The 19,520-nt window shown below is 46.2% G+C and overlaps 1 protein-coding gene across 1 annotated transcript in view; it reads left to right on the forward strand.

Annotated features, from left to right (window-relative positions):
- The window catches only part of LOC124620060 (KH domain-containing, RNA-binding, signal transduction-associated protein 3-like), a 537,488-nt gene that overhangs the window by 472,402 nt on the left and 45,566 nt on the right, over positions 1-19,520 (forward strand). Inside the window, exon 5 of the mRNA XM_047146728.1 lies at positions 16,477-16,835. Within this exon, the coding sequence (XP_047002684.1) occupies positions 16,477-16,835 (359 nt within the window). The remainder of the gene's footprint in view (positions 1-16,476; positions 16,836-19,520) is intronic.

The raw sequence follows: 19,520 nt of genomic DNA on the forward strand, positions 1-19,520 counted from the left end.
AGGCCACACGTCTTCACAGACACATTCACCTTACCTTGTACTAATTCTAGGTGTACGACTGGCTCATCTACATACATGTAAAATTACAAAGTGTTATGAGATACGACTTGGGCTGATGAACACAGTGTTCATATGGCGCAGTACATACAAAGAAGACCTTGAGATACAGCTTCGACAAAATTTACAGAAATATACCAAGGATTACAAACAATGTGGGAGCTTACTTTGGGAAGTTAATGAAAGGATGAACAAAATGAGATCGTGTTCCACAAATGGAGGAAGTCTGCTAACGAACTCAGTTCTTGAAGCAAAAAAATAATTTGGCTGTCAGATATTAATTCCACACTACAGATCAGTGTACTGATTGATTGGTCTCGTCCAATTGACGGGATGTTAGTCTCTAATCTTTCTTCCTTCTGATTGATTGGAAAATGCAGGATATTTTACTGTGGTTAAGAAACCCGACAGAAGAGTAGAATAGAAATTTGGAATATGTTTTATGTAACATTGACTAGCTGAATGGGTGTACACATTTACTGCAGGTTATCGAATAACAGGCATTCACGTTACAATAGACTGCACAAAGCCATTGACTTTCAAGTTCAGACAACTCAATACACTCTAAAATTACGTCTCATATTACACCTACTGCGAATCAGGAGGCCAGAATAGGCCCGAGGTATTCCTGCCTGTTGTAAGAGGCGACTGAAAGGAGCCTCGCACGTTTCGGCCTTTATGTGATGGTCCCCTGTAGGGTTGGACCTCAATTTTTCAAAATTTTCCCGAAGAGCCAGCCAATTGGGGAAGGGCGCCCTACATGGTGCATTGTGTCAATCATTAGCTGAGACCTCTCACGTCCTTTGTCGGACGTGGATCTGGTCTTCCGCTCATTCTCCAGTTATTGGGCGAGGCCACCCTCCTGGGTACGTTTTCTTCCACCCTCTGTGCAGTATCACTTTCTGCGCTGTCGACGATAATGGAATTCTTAGTTCGTTTGCTTCTGATATCCAGCATAGTAGCCAGTCCGTTTTGGTGGGGCCGCCATGTACCCTGTTGGTTGTAGCCCCATGACCACACAGGGATCGCTCTGCTGGTGCCTGCGCCGTAAACTACCTACGTATGCCAAGGAGTAGATGCCCATCACCCTGGGGCATTGGGACTCCCAGCAATGGCTATTCTGCCAGGTGTCCTTTGCTGCGGCTGGCTGGCGCCCATGGGGAGGACCCCTGATCGGAGTGGGTGGCATCAGGGTGGATGACACGCCATGGAGCGTAGTACATCTCCTGCTGATGGTCAAACACTAGCAGTCTATTAGCGGTCAAGGTCTAACTTCAATGCTGAGAAATACGACCCCAAATCGCCCCCTCCCCCCGCCCCAGCCACACCATGGGAGGAACGCCAGGCTAAGGATGGCAGCAAAGCTTATTCACCCCAGTACGTCGTGTGTACGAAAGTTGATGGGAATCTTTCTTGTCAGTGACACCTCAGTTTTTTCTGGAGCATTTAGAGGACAAGTTTGGGTAGGAGGAGGGCTTGTCCAAAATGCGGTCAGGGTCGGTCTTGATCAAAACAGCATCGTTTGCCCAGTCATGGGACACTACTGCCTATGACAAGCTGGGGGATGTTGCTATTTCCATCACGCCCCGTAAGAGCTTAAATATGATCCAGTGTATTATATTTCACAGGGACCTTCTGTTGCAGTCTGACGATGAGCTGCACGCCAATTTAGAGTGGCGAGTTGTCCGTTTCGCCCGACCCGTCCTGAGGGATAATGAGGTTGCCACCGGTGCCTTCATCTTTGCCGTGGAGGGTGACGCATTACCCGAGAAGGACAAGGTGATGGTCTACCACTGTAACCTAAAGCCATATATCGCTCCCCCGATGCAGTGCTGTAAGTGCTGGAAGTTCGGCCATACGTCTTCTCGCTGCACTTACAGCATCACCTGTCGGCATTGTAGACGTCCTTCACATTCCAGTACTCCCTGTGCCCCACCTCCCATCTATGTCTATTGCGGAGAGCACCATTAGCCTTGCTCGCCAAACTGCAGGATTCTCCAGAAAGAAGGAAAACTAATAGAATACAAGGCCCTGGATCGACTGACATACACTGAAAGTAAGAGAAAATGTGAGACGCTACATCCTGTGCATATGAACTCAACCTATGTGCCACTACGACAACTGTTCCCCCATTTCCCCTTCCGCTGCGTACTGTTGGCTCTCAGACCCATGAGACCCCACCTACCCCCTTATGGTGGGGGACACTTCCCTCCTTGTTGGTCCTGCACAACCTACTTCAGGAGCAACCCCCCCCCCCCCTAACCATCGGGGACGTAAGTCCCTACTTCCCAGCCAGAGAAGCGTAAATCTTCTTCAGCTCCTCTTTCCAGGAAGGGATCCCTTGGGTGACTCCCTTCCCAGTTTCCTACCACTGGCAAAGCTCACACCCCCCACTGGCTGAAGCAACGAAAGGTAGTTGGCCATAGTACTTTACGGTCCTCCTCAATCGCTGAGACTGAATCAGTGAAGGCGAGAGAAACCTAAGGTGCAGCGAGAGAAACCTAAAAAGACCCCCAAGAAACAAGTCACTGCAGTGGCACTCACACCACTACTACCTACAAGCTCTGTGACTGAGGATGAGGTGGAGATTCTGGCGCCCACTGAGGACATAGATATCGCTGGACCCTCAGACACAATGGATGTCTATCGCACAGGTACTCCTCCGGTGGCAGCAGGTGACCCTGGGGCGTAACTGCCTCATTGAGTGTGTAATGCCTTCCCAGTCTCACGATCACGTAATCCTCCAGTAAAATTGCGGCGGTGTTTTCCACCACCAGGCTGAGGTACGGCAACTGTTATCAACTGTTAAGCTTAACAGCTGCTATCTGCAGCCGGCTGGTGTGGCCGAGTGGTTCTAGGCGCTTCAGTCTAGAACCGCACGACCGCTACGGTCGCAGGTTCGAATCCTGTCTCGGCCATGGATGTGCGAGATTTCCTTAGGTTAGTTAGGTTTAAGTAGTTCTAAGTTCTAGGAGACTGATGACTTCAGATGTTAAGTCCCATAGTGCTCAGAGCCATTTGCTTTGTGCATTGCCCTCCAGGAAACCTGGTTCTTGGCATTGTGGACCCCTGCCCTTTGTGGCTATAAGAGATATTACAGGAACTGTAGCAACTGTAACAGAGCATCAGTTGGAGTTTGCGTCTATGTCGTGATCTCGGTATGTAGCGAACCTCTGGCTGTTCAAACCCCTGTTGAAGCTGTGGCTGTGAGGATAAGGACGACGCAGGAAATAACTGTCTGCAATGTATACCTTTCCTTGGGTGGTGGCTCCATTCTTACTGGCCGAGGTAGAGGGGTCGAAAATTTACTGTCACAACTCGACCTCTGCCTCTTAAATATTGGGGCCACCACACATTTCAGTATGGCACATATTCGGCTATTGATCTCTCAGTTTGCAGTCCTTTCCTTCTCCCATCTGTCCACTGGGGAGCATATGACAACTTGTGTGGTAGTGACCACTTCCCCATCTTCCTGTCACTCCCCTGGTGTCATGCTCACGGACGCCTACCCAGATGGGTCTTAAAGAAGTCAGACTGGGAAGCCTTCACATCTACATCTCCCCCACATGGTGCCATGGATCATGTCGTTGAGCAGATCACTGCAATGGTCGCTTCTGCGGTGGAAAACGTGAATCCTCGTTCTTTAGGTTGCACTGGCGAAATACAGTCCCTTGGTGGTCCCTGAAAGTCGCTGAGGCAGTTAAAGAGCGTCGGCCAGGTCTACAGCGACATAGTGCACCCAATAGCCTTTATGCAGCTCCGTGCCCGCGTTCGCCAGCTTATAAAATGACGGAAACAGCAGTGTTGGGAGAGGTACATGTCGACCATTGTGTGTCATACGTCACCTTCTCAAGTCTGGACGAAGATCAGACGTCTTTTTGGGTACCAGACTTCACAGGTGTCCCTAGCATTAACATCAATGGCGTGTTATCTACCGACGCATACGCGTTTGCCGACCACTTTGCTGAGCACTATGCTCGACCCTCTGCATTGGAGAACTACCCCCCAGCCTTTCGCGTCCTCAAACGACGGTTGGGAAGGAAAGTCCTCTCGTTCACTACACGCCACAGTGAATCCTATAACGCCCCATTTACAGAGTGGGAGCTCCTCAGCGCCCTTGCACATTGCCCCGACACAGCAACTGGGCTGAATTGGATTCACAGTCAGATGATTAAATATCTCTCATCTGACTACAAGCGACATATACTCGTCATTTTCAACCGGATCTGGTGCGATGGCGTCTTTCCATCCATCAGCCTCACCAACTGTCTTTGTAAGCTGCTGGAACGTATGGTGTGTTGGCGGTTGGGTTGGGTCCTGGAGTTATGTGGCCTACTGCCTCCATGTCGGAGCGTATTCCGCCAGGGTCGCTCTACCACTGATAATCTTGTATCCCTCGAGTCTGCCATCCAAACAGCCATTTCGAGATGCCACCATCTGGTCGTTGACATAAAGCATATGACGCGGCCTGGAGACATAATATGCTTGCCACATTGTATGAGTAGGGTCTCCATGGCCCGCTCCTGATTTTTATCCAACCCTTGCTGTCGCTCCATACTTTCGGTGGCCATTTTGGTGCCTCCCATAGTTCCCCCGTATTCTGGAGAATGGCATTCTGCAGGGCTCTGTGTTGACTGTCTCTCCATTTTTAGGGGCTATTAACAGTCTAACAGCAGCTGTAGGGCCATCGGTCTCACCTTCGCTGTATGCGGATCGCTTCTGCATTTGGTACTGCTCCTCCAGTACTGGTGTTGCTGAGCGGCGCCTACATGAACTCTAGCCAACGGCTTCCAGTTTTCAGCCGCGAGGTCGTGTGTCTCACATTTCTTTCGGTGTCGCACCATTCATCCAGAACCAGAACTTTACCTTAATGTCGATCCACTCACTGTGGTGGAGACATATCGATTCTTAGGACTGGTTTCGACACCCAATTTACTTGGCTACCTCACTTCTGTCAGCTTAAGCGGAAGTTTTGGCAGCACCTCAATGCCCTCCGTTGTCTGAGCAACAGCAGTTAGGGTGCAAATCGCTCTGTGCTGTTGCAGCTCTACAGGGCCCTTGTTGAATCCCACCTTGACTATGGGAGTCTGGTTTGTGGTTCGGCGGTGCCCCCAGCGTTGCGTTTACTCGACCCAGTTGCATCACTGTGGCTTTCGCCTAGTGACGTGAGCTTTTAAAACGAGTCCAGTGACCAGTGTCCTGGTGGAGGCCAGAGTCCCTCCATTGAAGGTTAGGCTTGCACGACTGCTCGATAGTTAGGTTGCACATGTTCGTAGTTCTCCTGCGCATATGAATTACCGTCTCCTTTTCCGAACCATGGCGGTTCATCTCCCGAATCGGCGGCCCAGGTCAGGGTTTAAGATTGCGGTTCACGTGCGTTCTGTCCTATCTGAGCTGGAGTCCTTCCTGATCCTACCTCTCCTCGAGGTCCATTCACGTGCACCTCAATGGCTTGATGGTCACGTAGGCTTTGCGTATGTTCATGGAGGACTTATTGTACAGCATTCCTTGCCTGATGGCTGCAGTGTTTTCACTGAAGAGTTGGCGGCCATATCTCGTGCTCTTGAGCACATCCACTCAGGCCCTGGTGAGTCAGTTCTCCTATGTACTGACTCCTTGAGGAGCCTTCAAGCTATTGACCAGTGCTACACTCACCATCCTGTGGCAGCGTCCGTTCATGATCCCATTTATGCCCTGGAGTGGTCCCGTCATTCAGTGGTGTTTGTGTGGACCCCAGGACACGTCGGAATCCCAGGCAACTAACTTGCTGACAGGCTGGCCAAAAAGGTTACGCAGATACCGCCACTGGAGATGAGCATCTTCGAGACTGACCTGCGTTCTCTCTTACACCGCAGGGTTTTTCGGCTTTGAGAGACGGAATGGCGTAACAGTAAGCACAACAAACTGCGTGTTATTGAGGAGACTATGAATGTGTGAAAGTCTTCCATACGGTCCTCTCACAAATTATCAGTTGTCCTCTGCCAACTCTGCATTGGCCTTATGTAGCTAATGCATGGTTACCTTCTCAGTCGCGAGGACACACCTCGGTGTCACTGTGGCTCACAAATGACAGTCGTGCCCCTCTTGCTGGACTGCCCACTTTCAGCCGTTCTACGGTGAACTTTTAATTTTATCAGCACCGTACCTTCGGTGTTTGGTGACAGTGCCTCAACAGCAGCTTTAGTTTTTCATTTTATTCGTGGGGATGGGTTTTATCATTTGAGCTAAGTTTTGTCCCTCTGTGTCCTCCACCGTAGTGCTTTATTCGTGGAGGTTTTAATGTGTTGCAGAGTGGCTGGCTTCTCCTTTTTATTCTCATGGCCAGCCAGCCATGGTAAACTGCTCTCTTGTTTTGATCCCTTCTACATGTTTCTTGCAATCTCTCTGTGGTTATCGTGTCCAGTTTTATCCATTTTAGTGTTTGTTGCCCTTGTGTCATTCTTGTGGGGGTCTCCTTTCTTCCAGTTGTGGTTTGTATGTCTCGATTATCTTACTCCCACCCTTGTGGAATTATTTTAATCGGAATGAGGGACCGATGACCTAGCAGTGTGGTCACCAGCCCTTCCCCCCCCCCCCCCCCCCCTCTTTTAAACCAACTAACCAATCATAATTACAATTCGTAAATTTATTCGGTACATTGAGAATGTTTATTAGGCACATTGAGAATGAAATCACTACACTACCAATCTAGGAAGCTGTCTGTTTGTTCTACCCTACACATGAAGTATAGTGCACTCTTACATAGTATATTCTTATTTAAAAATCTCAGGATTGATGTTAAATCTTTTCTCAAGAGTGTTCATATAATAACTAGTGTGATTAAAACTGACAACCAAAGAATGGAAATAAAATTATTAAAATTCACCCACTGAGTAACTCGAATACTTTCTTCTGTGGACTGGGCACAGACCAGTCTGTACTTAACAACCACCACCAGAACAGTAAGAGCCCTCTCCACACAAAAGCATTAACCATTTCCGCCCACCTGTCGTGTGGAAAGCCACCAAAAATGCGATTGTCGTTACCTGCAACTTACGTGTTTTACTCACTGTTGCACTGCCTCTGATGGCCCTGCGTGACATTTTGACTTTCTGTTTCCACTATGGCTGTTGGCAAAACTGCAGCCCCAGAGAAAAGCTGCTGCCGTAGATACAAAGCTACTGGCTACTTTCACGAAAAACCACATTTATTCATTGCGCGCGCGCTCGCCCCCCCCCCCCCCCCCCCCCCCACACACACACACACACACACAGAGAGAGAGAGAGAGAGAGAGAGAGAGAGAGAGAGAGAGAGAGAGAGAGAGAGAGAGAGTGTGTGTGTGTGTGTGTGTGTGTGTGTGTGTGTGTGAAACGTTTGTCTGTGAAGGTTACCGTGTACTTGTTACCTGCCAGTGTCTGGTTAAATGGACCCAAAATGTCCATCTTCACCATTTCAAATGGCTTGGATGTCTACGTTAACTTTTGAAGTCATGTTTGTTGATGGCTGATGAATTGCACACAATTTATTGCGTATTGGTCAATGTCCCGTCTTCGCATCCTCCGCCGAAAATTTTTCAGCTAGTCTACAATTTGTTCACCCTGCATGTCTTGCTAACATATGATGGTGAACCTCTTGTAATTCTTCTTCCCTCATTGCTGAGGTCCCATGATATGTGGCCTGAACCTTGTCAGCTACACAGTAGTTCATTTTGCATAATGAACTGTGGTTTCATTTTAGAATGGGTGGCAGTTTGCATGAGTGCTCTGCGCCTTCTGCCATTCTGCAAGGCTTTGGCTATGCTTTTTTTATGACCCCCCAGTTTGGCTGCTCAAACCATCTGAAATGCCATGCTTTCTACCAGATTTGTGCACTACCTCATAATCAGTTTCGCTAAATTTTAATGCCCATCAGGTCAATGTGATTGAAGGATCTTTCGGTCGTAATAGCCACTTTAATGCCATGTGGACGGTTACAACTTCAAATTTCCTGCCTTACAGATAACAACGAAAGTAAGTGATACTTTAGATCAAGCTCAAAACCTCCTTTTATGTAGTTGAGTAATTCTGTTTGGTTTTATGCCTCGATTCATGTGCTGTTGGGTGCTCTTTACTACCGACTTTGTAACTCGGAACGCATCTCACTGCATGATTGCCCTCATCCCAAGAGGATAAACTTTTTTATTTTTTTTATTTTTTGCAATTCAGAAGTACTAACACATGTCTAGTTGTTAGTGCATTTTTGAATCCCTCAAGTGGGGGACTGACAGTCAGCCGTCCACTGAAATTTCCCACCCTTCTTCAACAAGTGCGTTACCGGTCCAGTAATGTCAGCAAACTCTTTGACTTATTTTGTGTAATAATTCCATAATCCCAAAAAATGACTGCAGTTGTTTCCCTGCTTGTGGTGGCGAGAAGTCAGACTGTACAGATCAATTTCTTGTCATCCTTGATGCCATTGTGGCTAATTACATGGCCTAATAGCTCATTCCTGCCACTGCAAAGTAACGCTTTTCAGTGCTAACTGGGAAGGCAATGTCGAAAAGGCATGTGCTCATATTGGTAACGCCGACATAGGATGGTAATTGCAGTCTTCGGCTGGTCTTCTGGCACTACTTCCTTATGGTATTAACCACATTGTAGATCCATCGGTGAAAAACGCTTGCCCTGACTCAGGCTGTCCAATGTTTCCATGATGTTCTATGTAGGATACGCATGCGTGATAGTTCCGACGTTGAGGTAACGATTTTGGCAGTAAGACCTGTATTTCCATGTTCCTTCTGATGATATTTTGGGCTTAATGACAATGGGGGCTTCACGTATACTACAACTCCCTTTAAAAATGCCATCATTCGGCAGTTGATTGATGAGTGTCGCTGGTGATTCTTGAACTGTATAACAAGCTTGTGTTGCAAAAAGAGAGAGCCAGAGTTGCAACTCTAGCTGTCTCTTTTTGCATCACAATCTGAAAACGAGTTTCTGTGTGACATTACTCACACGCTAGAGTTACGCATATATCAGTAGCATTTCTATGGCCGCCATATCACTCTCCTTCAAGTGCTGTACTTGTACTTGCAGTTGCAGTGCAGTGACAGTGACAGTTTGCACAGGTCTAAACTTGAACTTTCTAAGGTGCTCTCATGCGGGATAACCAAATAGGTAATTAATAACCCCTCCAGTAAAACAACTTCGTCAGAGTCAAAATCGTCCACAGCAACTGGTACCAAGTACTTTTCATTCACATTTTGAGTGTGTGCCATGCCTGTGTAAAACATAGTGCAACATATCCAAATTGTTATTGTGTTCCAGTCGCTCTACAATACACAAAATATCATTTGGGAGGTCAGTACCTACACTGCGCCTTCTGGTATTTTATATGTGAAGTGAGCCTCAGTGACGCTACGGTCGCAGTTTCGAATCCTGCCTCGGGCATGGATGTGTGTGATGTCCTTAGATTAGTTAGGTTTAAGTAGTTCTAAGTTCTAGGGGACTGATGACCTCTGAAGTTAAATCCCATAGTGCTCAGAGCCATTTTGAGCCTCAGTGATTTGTGTGCTTTTTTAATGGGTTCCACCTTCATCTTAGGAGAACCTTGTGTCAGCAAACACTGATCAGCCAGAACATTATGACCACCGACTTACTACCGATACAGACGCGTACAGGTGATAACGTCATGTGGCGAGGAATGCCTGCTAGTCGGACACAAGCACAGTGCATGTTGTATCGGTGAGCATGCTTATCTGTATGTAGAATGGGGAAGGCACATAACTGAGGGCAGATTGTGATGACTCAGAGGCTCCGCACGAGCATTTCGGGAAGCTGACGACTTGTCAGGTGTTGAAGGAGTGTTGTGGTTAGCATCTTCAATAAATGGCGAAACCAAGGTGAAATGACGTCCAGAAGTCATGGGGTTGGGCAACCATCCCTCATTGCAGATATCGGACGTTGTAGGCAGGGAAGACTGGTATAAAAGGACAGGTAGCGTACTGTGGCGGAACTCTAACATCAGACTAAATGCTCGGCAGAGTACAAGTGTGTCTGAACACACAGTGCATCAAACGCTCCTCAGCCGATGACCCATCCACGTGCCAAGATTAACACCACGTCATCGACACTTACGATTGAAATAGGCACATGACCATCGGCAGTGAATGTTGGCACAGTGGCAGAGCATTGGTGGTCTGATGAATCCCGATACATTCTTCATTACGCCGAAGGGAGAGCGCGAATCCGTTGTCTTCTGGGGGGGAACAGCTCATTGACACCTGTAGTGCTGGATGGAGACATGCTGGCGGCGGCTCCATTATGCTCTGGGGAGGATTCACAGGAGCATCCATCGTCCATTGGAGCTCATGCAAGGCACCATGACGGCCAAGGAGTATCGTACACTGGTTGCAGACAACATACACACCTTCATGACGGTCATGTTTCCTGAAGGCGGTTGCATTTTTCAACAAGATAATGCGCCATGTCACAAGGTGAGGAGTGTGATGGATTGGTTCAAGGACACAGTGGCGACTGCCAATTGATGTGTTGCCCCCCCCCCCCCCCCCAGATCGTCGGGTCTGAACCTGATTGAACCCATCTGGGATGTGATTGACCATGGAGTCTGAGCTCATCACTCCCCTCCCCAGAATTTAGGGGAACTAGGCGATGTGTATGCAGATGTGCCAGCTTTCTCCAGCGACGTACCAAGGCCTCATGCTTCCATAAGGACATGTCGCCACTGTTACCTGTACCAGTGTTGGACACACCGACTGTTAGGTAGAGTGGTCATAATGTTCTGGCCAATCAGTGTATATTCGCAGCTGTTTCTCCCAGTAGTAACACAGCACATGTTCGGCATTGTGCTGGGAAATATAAATTACTCTGTGATGCTTACTCAGTAAATCCACCACCAGGATTCCAGAATTTTTTAACACCAGGATTGTTCAGTGCCCCTCACTGGAATGCAGCAATACTTCCAGTTGCTCTCGACAGTTCCTCGCTTACATATAACAGTTGAGGACAGTTGACCCTCCATTATGTCGCCCAAACAACACTCCACCTCTGCATATGTCTTTGTGGCAGTGAACTTTTCTGGGTATGCTGTTTGATGGTTGTGGAATAGTTTTTCAGTGACCTTTACCATCCTGTTTCTCATTCCTACAATCCTGAATATGGTGCCCTACCATTTCACATTCATAGCACTGTGATTGCTTCCAAATGTGGCGCACATGTCGACGCTTGCGTTTTACCTTCGAGGAAAATGCGCGACGTTTATCTTGCACTTGGTTGCTATATCCTCTTCCGGCTACGTAGCAACCTCAATGACAGAAGCAAAATTATTTGTATTTTCCACCTGCACTCTCCTCGACATTTTGGGTGGAAGCGTCCTCAAAAAAAATTGGCGCACTGTGCTTTTTCCCTTGGAGGATAGTTTTGTCTACCACCTCGCACTGTGTCAATTCATAAGTTTGCACATTTATTTTCCTAATCGTATCTGAGAACTTTACCACCGAATCATTCCATTTTTGGGGTATGCCGTTGAGATGATGACTAAAGAATCTTGTACTACTCTGTTTACTGAATTCTATTTATGTTGTTCAACACCTCATGTTGCATTATGTACGTCTTTGCCTCGCCCATTAACCATAATTTAGCCATGTGCAAACATAGTTCACCCGAACAACACTCCAGACTAGCGGCTGCTTCCAAAATTATCAGCAAACACTGACGTATCCTCAGTCGTTTTACCTGATAAAGGGGTCCGTCCGCAGCTCGTGGCTTAGTGGCTAGCGTTGCAACCTATCCATCGATCACGGGGTCCCGGGTTCGATTCCCAGCCAGGTTGGGGATTTTCCCCGCCCGGGGACTGGGTGCTTGTGTTGTCCTCATCATTCCATCATCATTCGTGAAAGCGGTGGGATTGGACTGGGTAAAGATTGGAAATTTGTACGGACGCTGATAACCGCGCAGTTGGGTGCTACACAAACCAAACATAACCTCCCTGTATAGCCTCATTGCCTCCTGTCAGTGTATCCACCTGCCTTTCCAAAGTAGCATTAGTTTCCTCCTGCTTGGTTACATGTTCCACCCATCTTCTGACCGCTTTCAGAGTCGTCTTTGCTCGTGTTGGTGACCCTGGCTTTTTTTCATACTCTATCAACAAAAAAGTATAATAAGTTGTCTGTTTCCTATAGTTATCTTCTAACCGAGACACATCTGCTGGTGTCCTTAACGTTTCATGCATCGTACCTGCAGGTTTCTGTGCATATCAGGTCTCGCTACCAACGTTGTCCCGTGCCCAGGAATGGAAGAAGCCACAAAAATAGGAAGTCCACTCACCATACTTCTACCATCAAAATTAAAACCCGTAGTTGGCGATGATGCCACAGTTGGAGCATCCTCTTGATAGATGATAATCTAAGCTGCAGAAACTACTGACCCTAGAACATTGGGACTGGGAGTTGACCCTAATAGTGGTGGAGCAATCGGTTAATCGTAGGTCATGGATGTGTGTGACGTCCTTAGGTTAGTTAGGTTTAAGTAGTTCTAAGTTCTAGGGGACTGATGACCTCAGAAGTTAAGTCCCATAGTGCTCAGAGCCATTTGAACCATTTGATATTTAAGGATATGCAGGACGATTTAGACAGTATTTCCTCCTGACAGAGATAGGTTGATTACGGCACTGAAGTAACATTTGGGTAGAGCGTGTTTTATACTTCCTGCCGCCCATGCAGATTGCGGTTTCCCGTGGTAGTAATAACTAGAATGCAGATGTGCGACTGAAATTAGTTAGTATGTTAAGAGTGCAATGTAACGCTAGGTTTGTAGAAATTCTGGAGAACTGGTCAGTTTCGTCGTGTGCTTCTTCAAAGGGCAGGTTAAGACAAGCACTATAGGATAGTTTTTAATAGCTATACTAATAATTTCATAGACTTAGACTGCAATGAATGATACCTTTTGTCTTTATGTTTTTAGCCAATAATACTTTTATTACGGTCGCAAAAGACTGTGGTATTCTCGTATAATCTGTATTATTTTATAATGAATTATGATTATTTGCATCCAGATTACAACTGTGTGTTTTGTTTTCGGTGACACGCAAAGCCAGTGTTGTTGTATAGTAAGTTTCTTCATCCTCTCACTCAGACTCTTATTTAAACGTATTCTCACTTCGTCGCGCGAAATTTTCGTCGTAGCTAGATTTGCGTGTGAGTCAACATATGTACAAGTTGCTGGAATTTTTCTACTCCGTGACCTTTACTTTAAAGACGTCGTTGTGTATTCCTTGCGGCCTTGCCGAAAAAGTTCAAAGTAACAAAGACATTACTGTTCATGTTTGTCCTTGACTTCTACAGATCATACGGAATTTTGCCAGATGCATAACAGTAGCAAATATTAATATATCTATGTTGAGAACCTGGTATTAGCTTGCAAGTCGTAGTGAATAACCGCTTGCTGAATTTTATTTCGTGTGTCACTGGATGACAGAGAGCCATTGTTTTCACCTAAGGAATTATTTGTTCACATTTCTTCAAAGTCGTTTGGCAAGCGCAGTACTTGGTCACCTGCCTGCTTTTCAAATGGCTCATCCACTCCACTGCTCCTCAGACGTCACCTGCTCGGTTCTTAAAACTGCGTCGTCGTTTCAGAACAGATGCCCCATTTATAACAGAATGAAAGGTGTCCTGTTTTCAGGCATTCTGCTGTCGTCGTGAGATTAAGCGTCCATGTAGACATCAAATAACGTTGTGCTTCTTAAGGTACGCTTTGTTGGAGAAAATATCGAGGCAGACTCGGATACATCCGAGCTGTAGCAGATCATATATTCTGAATGGATTCTTTGTGATATTTTAAGGACACGACTTAAGCCTAAATATGAAGTTCAGTATCTCAAGAATGGCCGCGTGAACTTGTCTACTCATGCAAACAGCTGGCAGCCTTGAAGGGATCTCAGCTCACAGTGACACCACCACTCTGTATGTTAAGTTTCAATTTTGGAATATGCAGTCTTTCACTGATCTTGCCTCTTGCTGCTGCAACAGACTTAGGCAAACAGCTAATTTTGAAAGCTTCGATTCCCACGCCATTTAGCGAGAAATGTCAGTTTAGTTCGGATAGCCCCACGAAAAAAATACCATAATCAACCGAATTTATGAGGTGAATATCATTAGAGGCTGTGTTCAATTCTCAGCTAGATCAGAAGATAGGTACGGACAACATGAAGGAAACAAACCTCTCCGATGACAGAGGGCGAGTTGTAAGATAATTGTGGTTGTCATCAGACATTGTACTTTTGTTGGACCTTAGTTTGCGAACTGTCGTATCCGTAACAGATGCCTTGTGTAAATATGTTAGGAATGAAATGACGGAAAGGTTGAACTGGGTTCGTCGTTTGAGGCATCACATTCAAGTCTCCTCCTCGTGCGAGTATCTTCTGCGACCGTAGTTTTTTTTTTTTTTTTTTTTTTTTTTTTTTTTTTTTTTTTTTTTTTACGGTACCACAAAGTGTAAGATTGAGCAAATTACGTTTAGTCATTCGACTCCGTTAAATTGTTACTTTTAGCAAAGTTTAATTAACATTGTCAGTTGACGACAAAGAAAAGTAATAAAAGCGCTACTGGTCATGTTGGCTTGCTTGTCATGGCGAAGTGAGACTGTGTGACGATCCGCAACACAATTTGAAATTTTCACATATAATTAGAAAAATACATACTTTGCAAAGGGATGAATAGGCGTCATTCAACCACAGTTTTTTCCCTCCGTTCCCCGCAGTTAAAATAAGATTTAGTTGGCGTTTATCTACATGCTTTTGCAGTGGCATTACTGATTTTCAGTGTGATTGTATTTTGGGTCACTTTATTTACTTCCTTGTTATGGTTGAGATGGGCTGCCGTAAGCATGTCTGAAAGTGAAACTGTGTAATTTCGAAATCGATCTCGTGGATTGAATACCATTAACAAAAAACTGGATGGATCGTCCAATAATAGTATACATATATCTCTCTCAGTGTTTACTTTGTGATATATCGAAACAAATCGCCTGATGCTGAAATGCTTCTGATACTTGCGTCAGCCCCGACATGTCTTCGAAAACATTGAGGATGCTGTAGTAACTGTCTCAAGACCATCTACACTTAGCTTAGCCTCTTAATTGCTTCCGAAGGAAGTATGTCCCATATGCGAATAGAATTTGATTTTATAGTTCCTGGAACGGCTTCCGTGGATTTAATGCCAGACATTTTGCCTGTGCTTTGTAATTCTGTCACATCAACTTCGCTGTATGTAAAATTATAAACTGAATTAAAACCCGAATCGAATTATTATATTTTTTTCTGTGGTGATAGACAACTATTTACAGCAAATATGTACATTTCTACACAGATGCACACAATTTCAAGTGTATAATGGGTTTGTAGCCCTACAAATATTTAAATGTGTGTGAAATCCTAAGGGACCAAACTGCTGAGGTCATCGGTCCCTAGACTTATACACTACTTAAACTAAAACTAAATTATGGTAAGAACAACACACACACCCATGCCCGAGGGAGGACTCGAACCTCCGGCGGGAGTGGCGGCGCAATCCGTGACATGGCGCCTCTAACCGCGCGTCCACTCCGCACGGCTTGTAGCCCTACATCCAGGTTTGAAATCCAGCCGGAAGTTTCAGCAGGCAAATTGTGAACGTCTTCTATTGTTTGTTTGACTGCTCTGAGGGAACATTCAAATGTTACATGATGTACAGTTTGTTGCCTTCACCGCGGTCACATTGAGGAGAGGGCTTCTATCCCCATGAGCGCACCAGTGCTCCACATCTGCCCCGGTCAGTTCTGATCAGATTCGGTATATACCATTGTCGTCAAGGTAGATGAAAACGTGCTGGTCGCTCTCGAGGAGCTTTAATTAGTTAGTGATGTACTACGGAAATTTGCTCCTACCACCGGTTGTTTCAGGCATATTGAGTGGTGAAATGAATCTTCTGCAAAACGATTGAAGTGCGCCACGATAGTTTTCTAGGCCGCAATTATTAGGGTTCTGTTAATGGAAATTCTGAATGAATTGGTAACTCAGATTTCTTTTTTTCGTTCACAATGACTGATCTTCTGAATGGTGGTGGATTACTGGTGAGAACTGAGAACTGGTAGCCAGCCATTGCTTTGTGACGGGGCGAATATACCCTGTGATGAGACGTATTGCTTTGGTTGAGCTGTGCGTCAATTATTTTTGTGTGAACACTATTTAGCGATTGATTAAGGAGGAAAGATGTCCTTCTCAGGACTCTCAAGTTATTAAGAACGGACCCGCAATATCAATTTGCCTAGTGAACATAAGTATAGGCGTAAGCAGAGCAACAGCGAATTTTTACCCAAGTACTATTACTCATTACAGCAAAACCGTGATTACGCACGGGTCGGGAACCGTGCATCGCAACGATGCTGAATGGAGGTTTGTTCTCAGGTGCCGCGCGGCCGAGCCCTGCCGCTGCGCAGCGCGGTGGCGGGCAGCGGGGTGCCAGCAGGCCCTCCGCCGCCCCCGCGCGGTCGCGGTCTGCTGGGGCCGCCCCCGCCTCCGCCACCGGGCGCAGTGCGTGGCCCTCCCGGCGGCCTCCGCAAGCCGGCGCCACCACTGCCGCCCCCACCGCCCCCGCAGGCTCTGCTGCCGCGCCCCACGCCCACCAAGACCAAGGTCCTCAGCATACTGGACCGCGCGCGCGCTGCCATGGAGGAGACCGGGTACGGCGGCGCAGGCGACGAGGAAAGGGCTGCCGCAGGGACCTTCTACGACACCGCCGCCTACGACTCGTACGCTGCTACGGGGTGAGTAGCCGACCAGCTCTCTGTCTGCTGTCTGAATGTGCAGTATACACTCGTCGGCTTTTTACCTACTCAGGTCGGACCTAACAATTACCTAATTGTAGTGTTTTTGTTACGCCGTCTTTTGCAACTGCAATAAGTTTAGCTGTACTTCCAAGCAACGTCAGTGATCACCTAAAACCCCCTTTTACACCATCGACTTCCATATCCCAATGAACTCTTCGAGACAAGCGAGTCTACTGCACCGCTCTTAGCGTTTCATTCTATACAGTCTCTCGTCTGTCTTAAGTGGTTAGTATGTTTACACGCCAACGCTAAAATTGAGTGTGTGGTGAGAGCTGCCTGCTGTGCAGTTCGACATCTGACAGGTGAAAGTGAGGTTAAGACGGACTCTCCTGTTTACAAAAAAAAAAAAAAAAATGAAATCTCGTAACAAAATGTAGGAACAAGCAATGATAATAGAGTTTGTTAATGACGAAATCAAAATTTGTCGCGGCTATTCTTATCGAAGGTTGTGTCATAAATTGTCTACGGGCTTGATAATTCAAAGAGCAGGAATAGTGTTGTCCAGACAATTCAATGGGTATATGTACTTGCAAATCAACCAAACAGTATCTATAATTCAATTAATATCGCCTTTTTACTTTATCCTTTATATATCGTTTTCTCGCTAATTGCAAATAGCACCGAAAATTATGAGACCCGAGTTTCTCCCGGCGTATTCAGTGTTCAAATAACTTACGGGAGTCCAGCCGGTTAACGTCGTCGACAACCGGCGATATTTCGACAGGAGCACGCCCTCCAGTTTTCAAGACGAAACTGCAGCAAGAAGGGCTGTGCAAGGTAATTTAAATTCTCGGTTTTCAGAGAAACACCGGGAAGATCGATCTCTCTCTCTCTCTCTCTCTCTCTCTCTCTCTCTCTCTCTCTCTCTCTCTCTCACACACACACACACACACACACAGCAAACACTAGCGCCATCACAAACCATAGGTGAACGACGTCAGAACTTACCGACATTTAAATCAATAATCAAGGGTGTGGTAGCATAAACTCTGCCCTTCTGTTTTGTGACAAGGGACAGAGCAGGAGTCCATGCCGAATTTAAACAAAAACGACCATCTCTATTTATAAGGTTACGTGATAATTTTATTTCAGTTGTTTTCTTAGCAACAGAGCTAGGCCAGTGCGTTGCTTGATGAGATTGGCGGCAGGAGAATTAATATAATGCACAGCTTCGGCAAACGTTGGATTGATCACGACCCCTCAGCAGAAACGATTGTGCACATTACAGTCTTAATCCACTGGTGCGAAGTTTATCAAAAATGCGCAAGCAACTATACGTTTCCTCCCCCAAGAGGTAAACAATATGGTACCTGAGTTTCCCCCGACGTATACTGTGTTAAGTAAGTTAAAGATGGAGAGGGGACAAAGGAAGGGAAAGTGAAGGAACTGATAATGAAACTAACTTCGTCGGGTCTTTATGCGGGATCAGCGGCGACAGCTGAAAAGTTTGCCGGGGGACTGGAACCCCGGGATTTCCTACTTATTTGCCACTTTCGTTAGCCACCGTGCCACACAGACACACTGTTTATCACAAATGCACGGACCATCTCGTCACACTCTCACCTACGGTTACCTATCCGCAGTTCTTCGACCGCCATATTAGATCATGGTCCTTTGAGGTTCCATAAAGGATTATCTTTGTTTCCGTAGGGCGGGTGTCTGCCGTATTCCTTGCCGTTGTGACATGTCGTATGCTGGTCAGGTCTGTGGATGACACGTGTACTGGGCATAAGCGGCACACTAGCTTTCAACAGCCGTGCACATCTGCCACTGGAGAACATTATCTTGACACCGGTCATCTGTGGAAATGGAATACAACACGGAGATTCTGGCATGCACTTCATGCTGTTTGGATAGTGTTATTAAGGAAACTGTTGAAATTGAATTAGGAAGTAACCTTATCAATAGAGATGGTGGATTTTGTTTAAATTCTGCGTGGAATCCTCCTTGTCAAAAAACAGAGCGACAGAGTTTATGGTACCTCACCCGTTGATTATTAATTTCACTGTCGGTAACTTCTGACGTCGGTCGTATTTGGTTTATGGTGGCACTGGTCTTTATTCTCTCTCTCTCTCTTTCTCTTTTTCTCTCTCTCGTCATCTGGCTGAAGCTTCATAAATTATTTGAAGCATCAAAAATTATTTTTTTGTCAAATAAGTCTGACTTTTTCGCTTTTGGAATAAATTCCATTTCTCTATTAACGTTCTTATTTGTGCTTGTCTCCGCTTTTTCTTCGTGGAAAAAATGTGTTTGCGCATTTATAGGAGAACACTAGTACGAAAGATTCTTAATGTGACATCCCGTGCAACCTTTCCAGTGTGTCGCGAAAGCACAGCAAACAACGCAAGATAGATTAAGAGACGCAAAAGCACAAAATCCATTTGACCACCGGCAGCGATGGTTTGTTAGGAATCTACAGTACTTGGGCGCGTTCAGACTTCCGTCTATGAAAAACGGGCCTGTGAACTGGTGGTTTAGTGTCCCAAACCACACGTTAACCCTCCATGGACGCTACGTTCCATCTGACGAAGCCAACCGGCGCGGTCAGCAGACAAGCAGTGCACGTTCCGGCGATTTACCTGCCCATAATTCGTAAATGTATCTTCATCACTAAATAAGATA

This window comes from Schistocerca americana, chromosome 6 (genome assembly GCF_021461395.2).
Source record: "Schistocerca americana isolate TAMUIC-IGC-003095 chromosome 6, iqSchAmer2.1, whole genome shotgun sequence".
In the NCBI taxonomy this organism is placed as follows: Eukaryota; Metazoa; Arthropoda; class Insecta; order Orthoptera; family Acrididae; genus Schistocerca; species Schistocerca americana.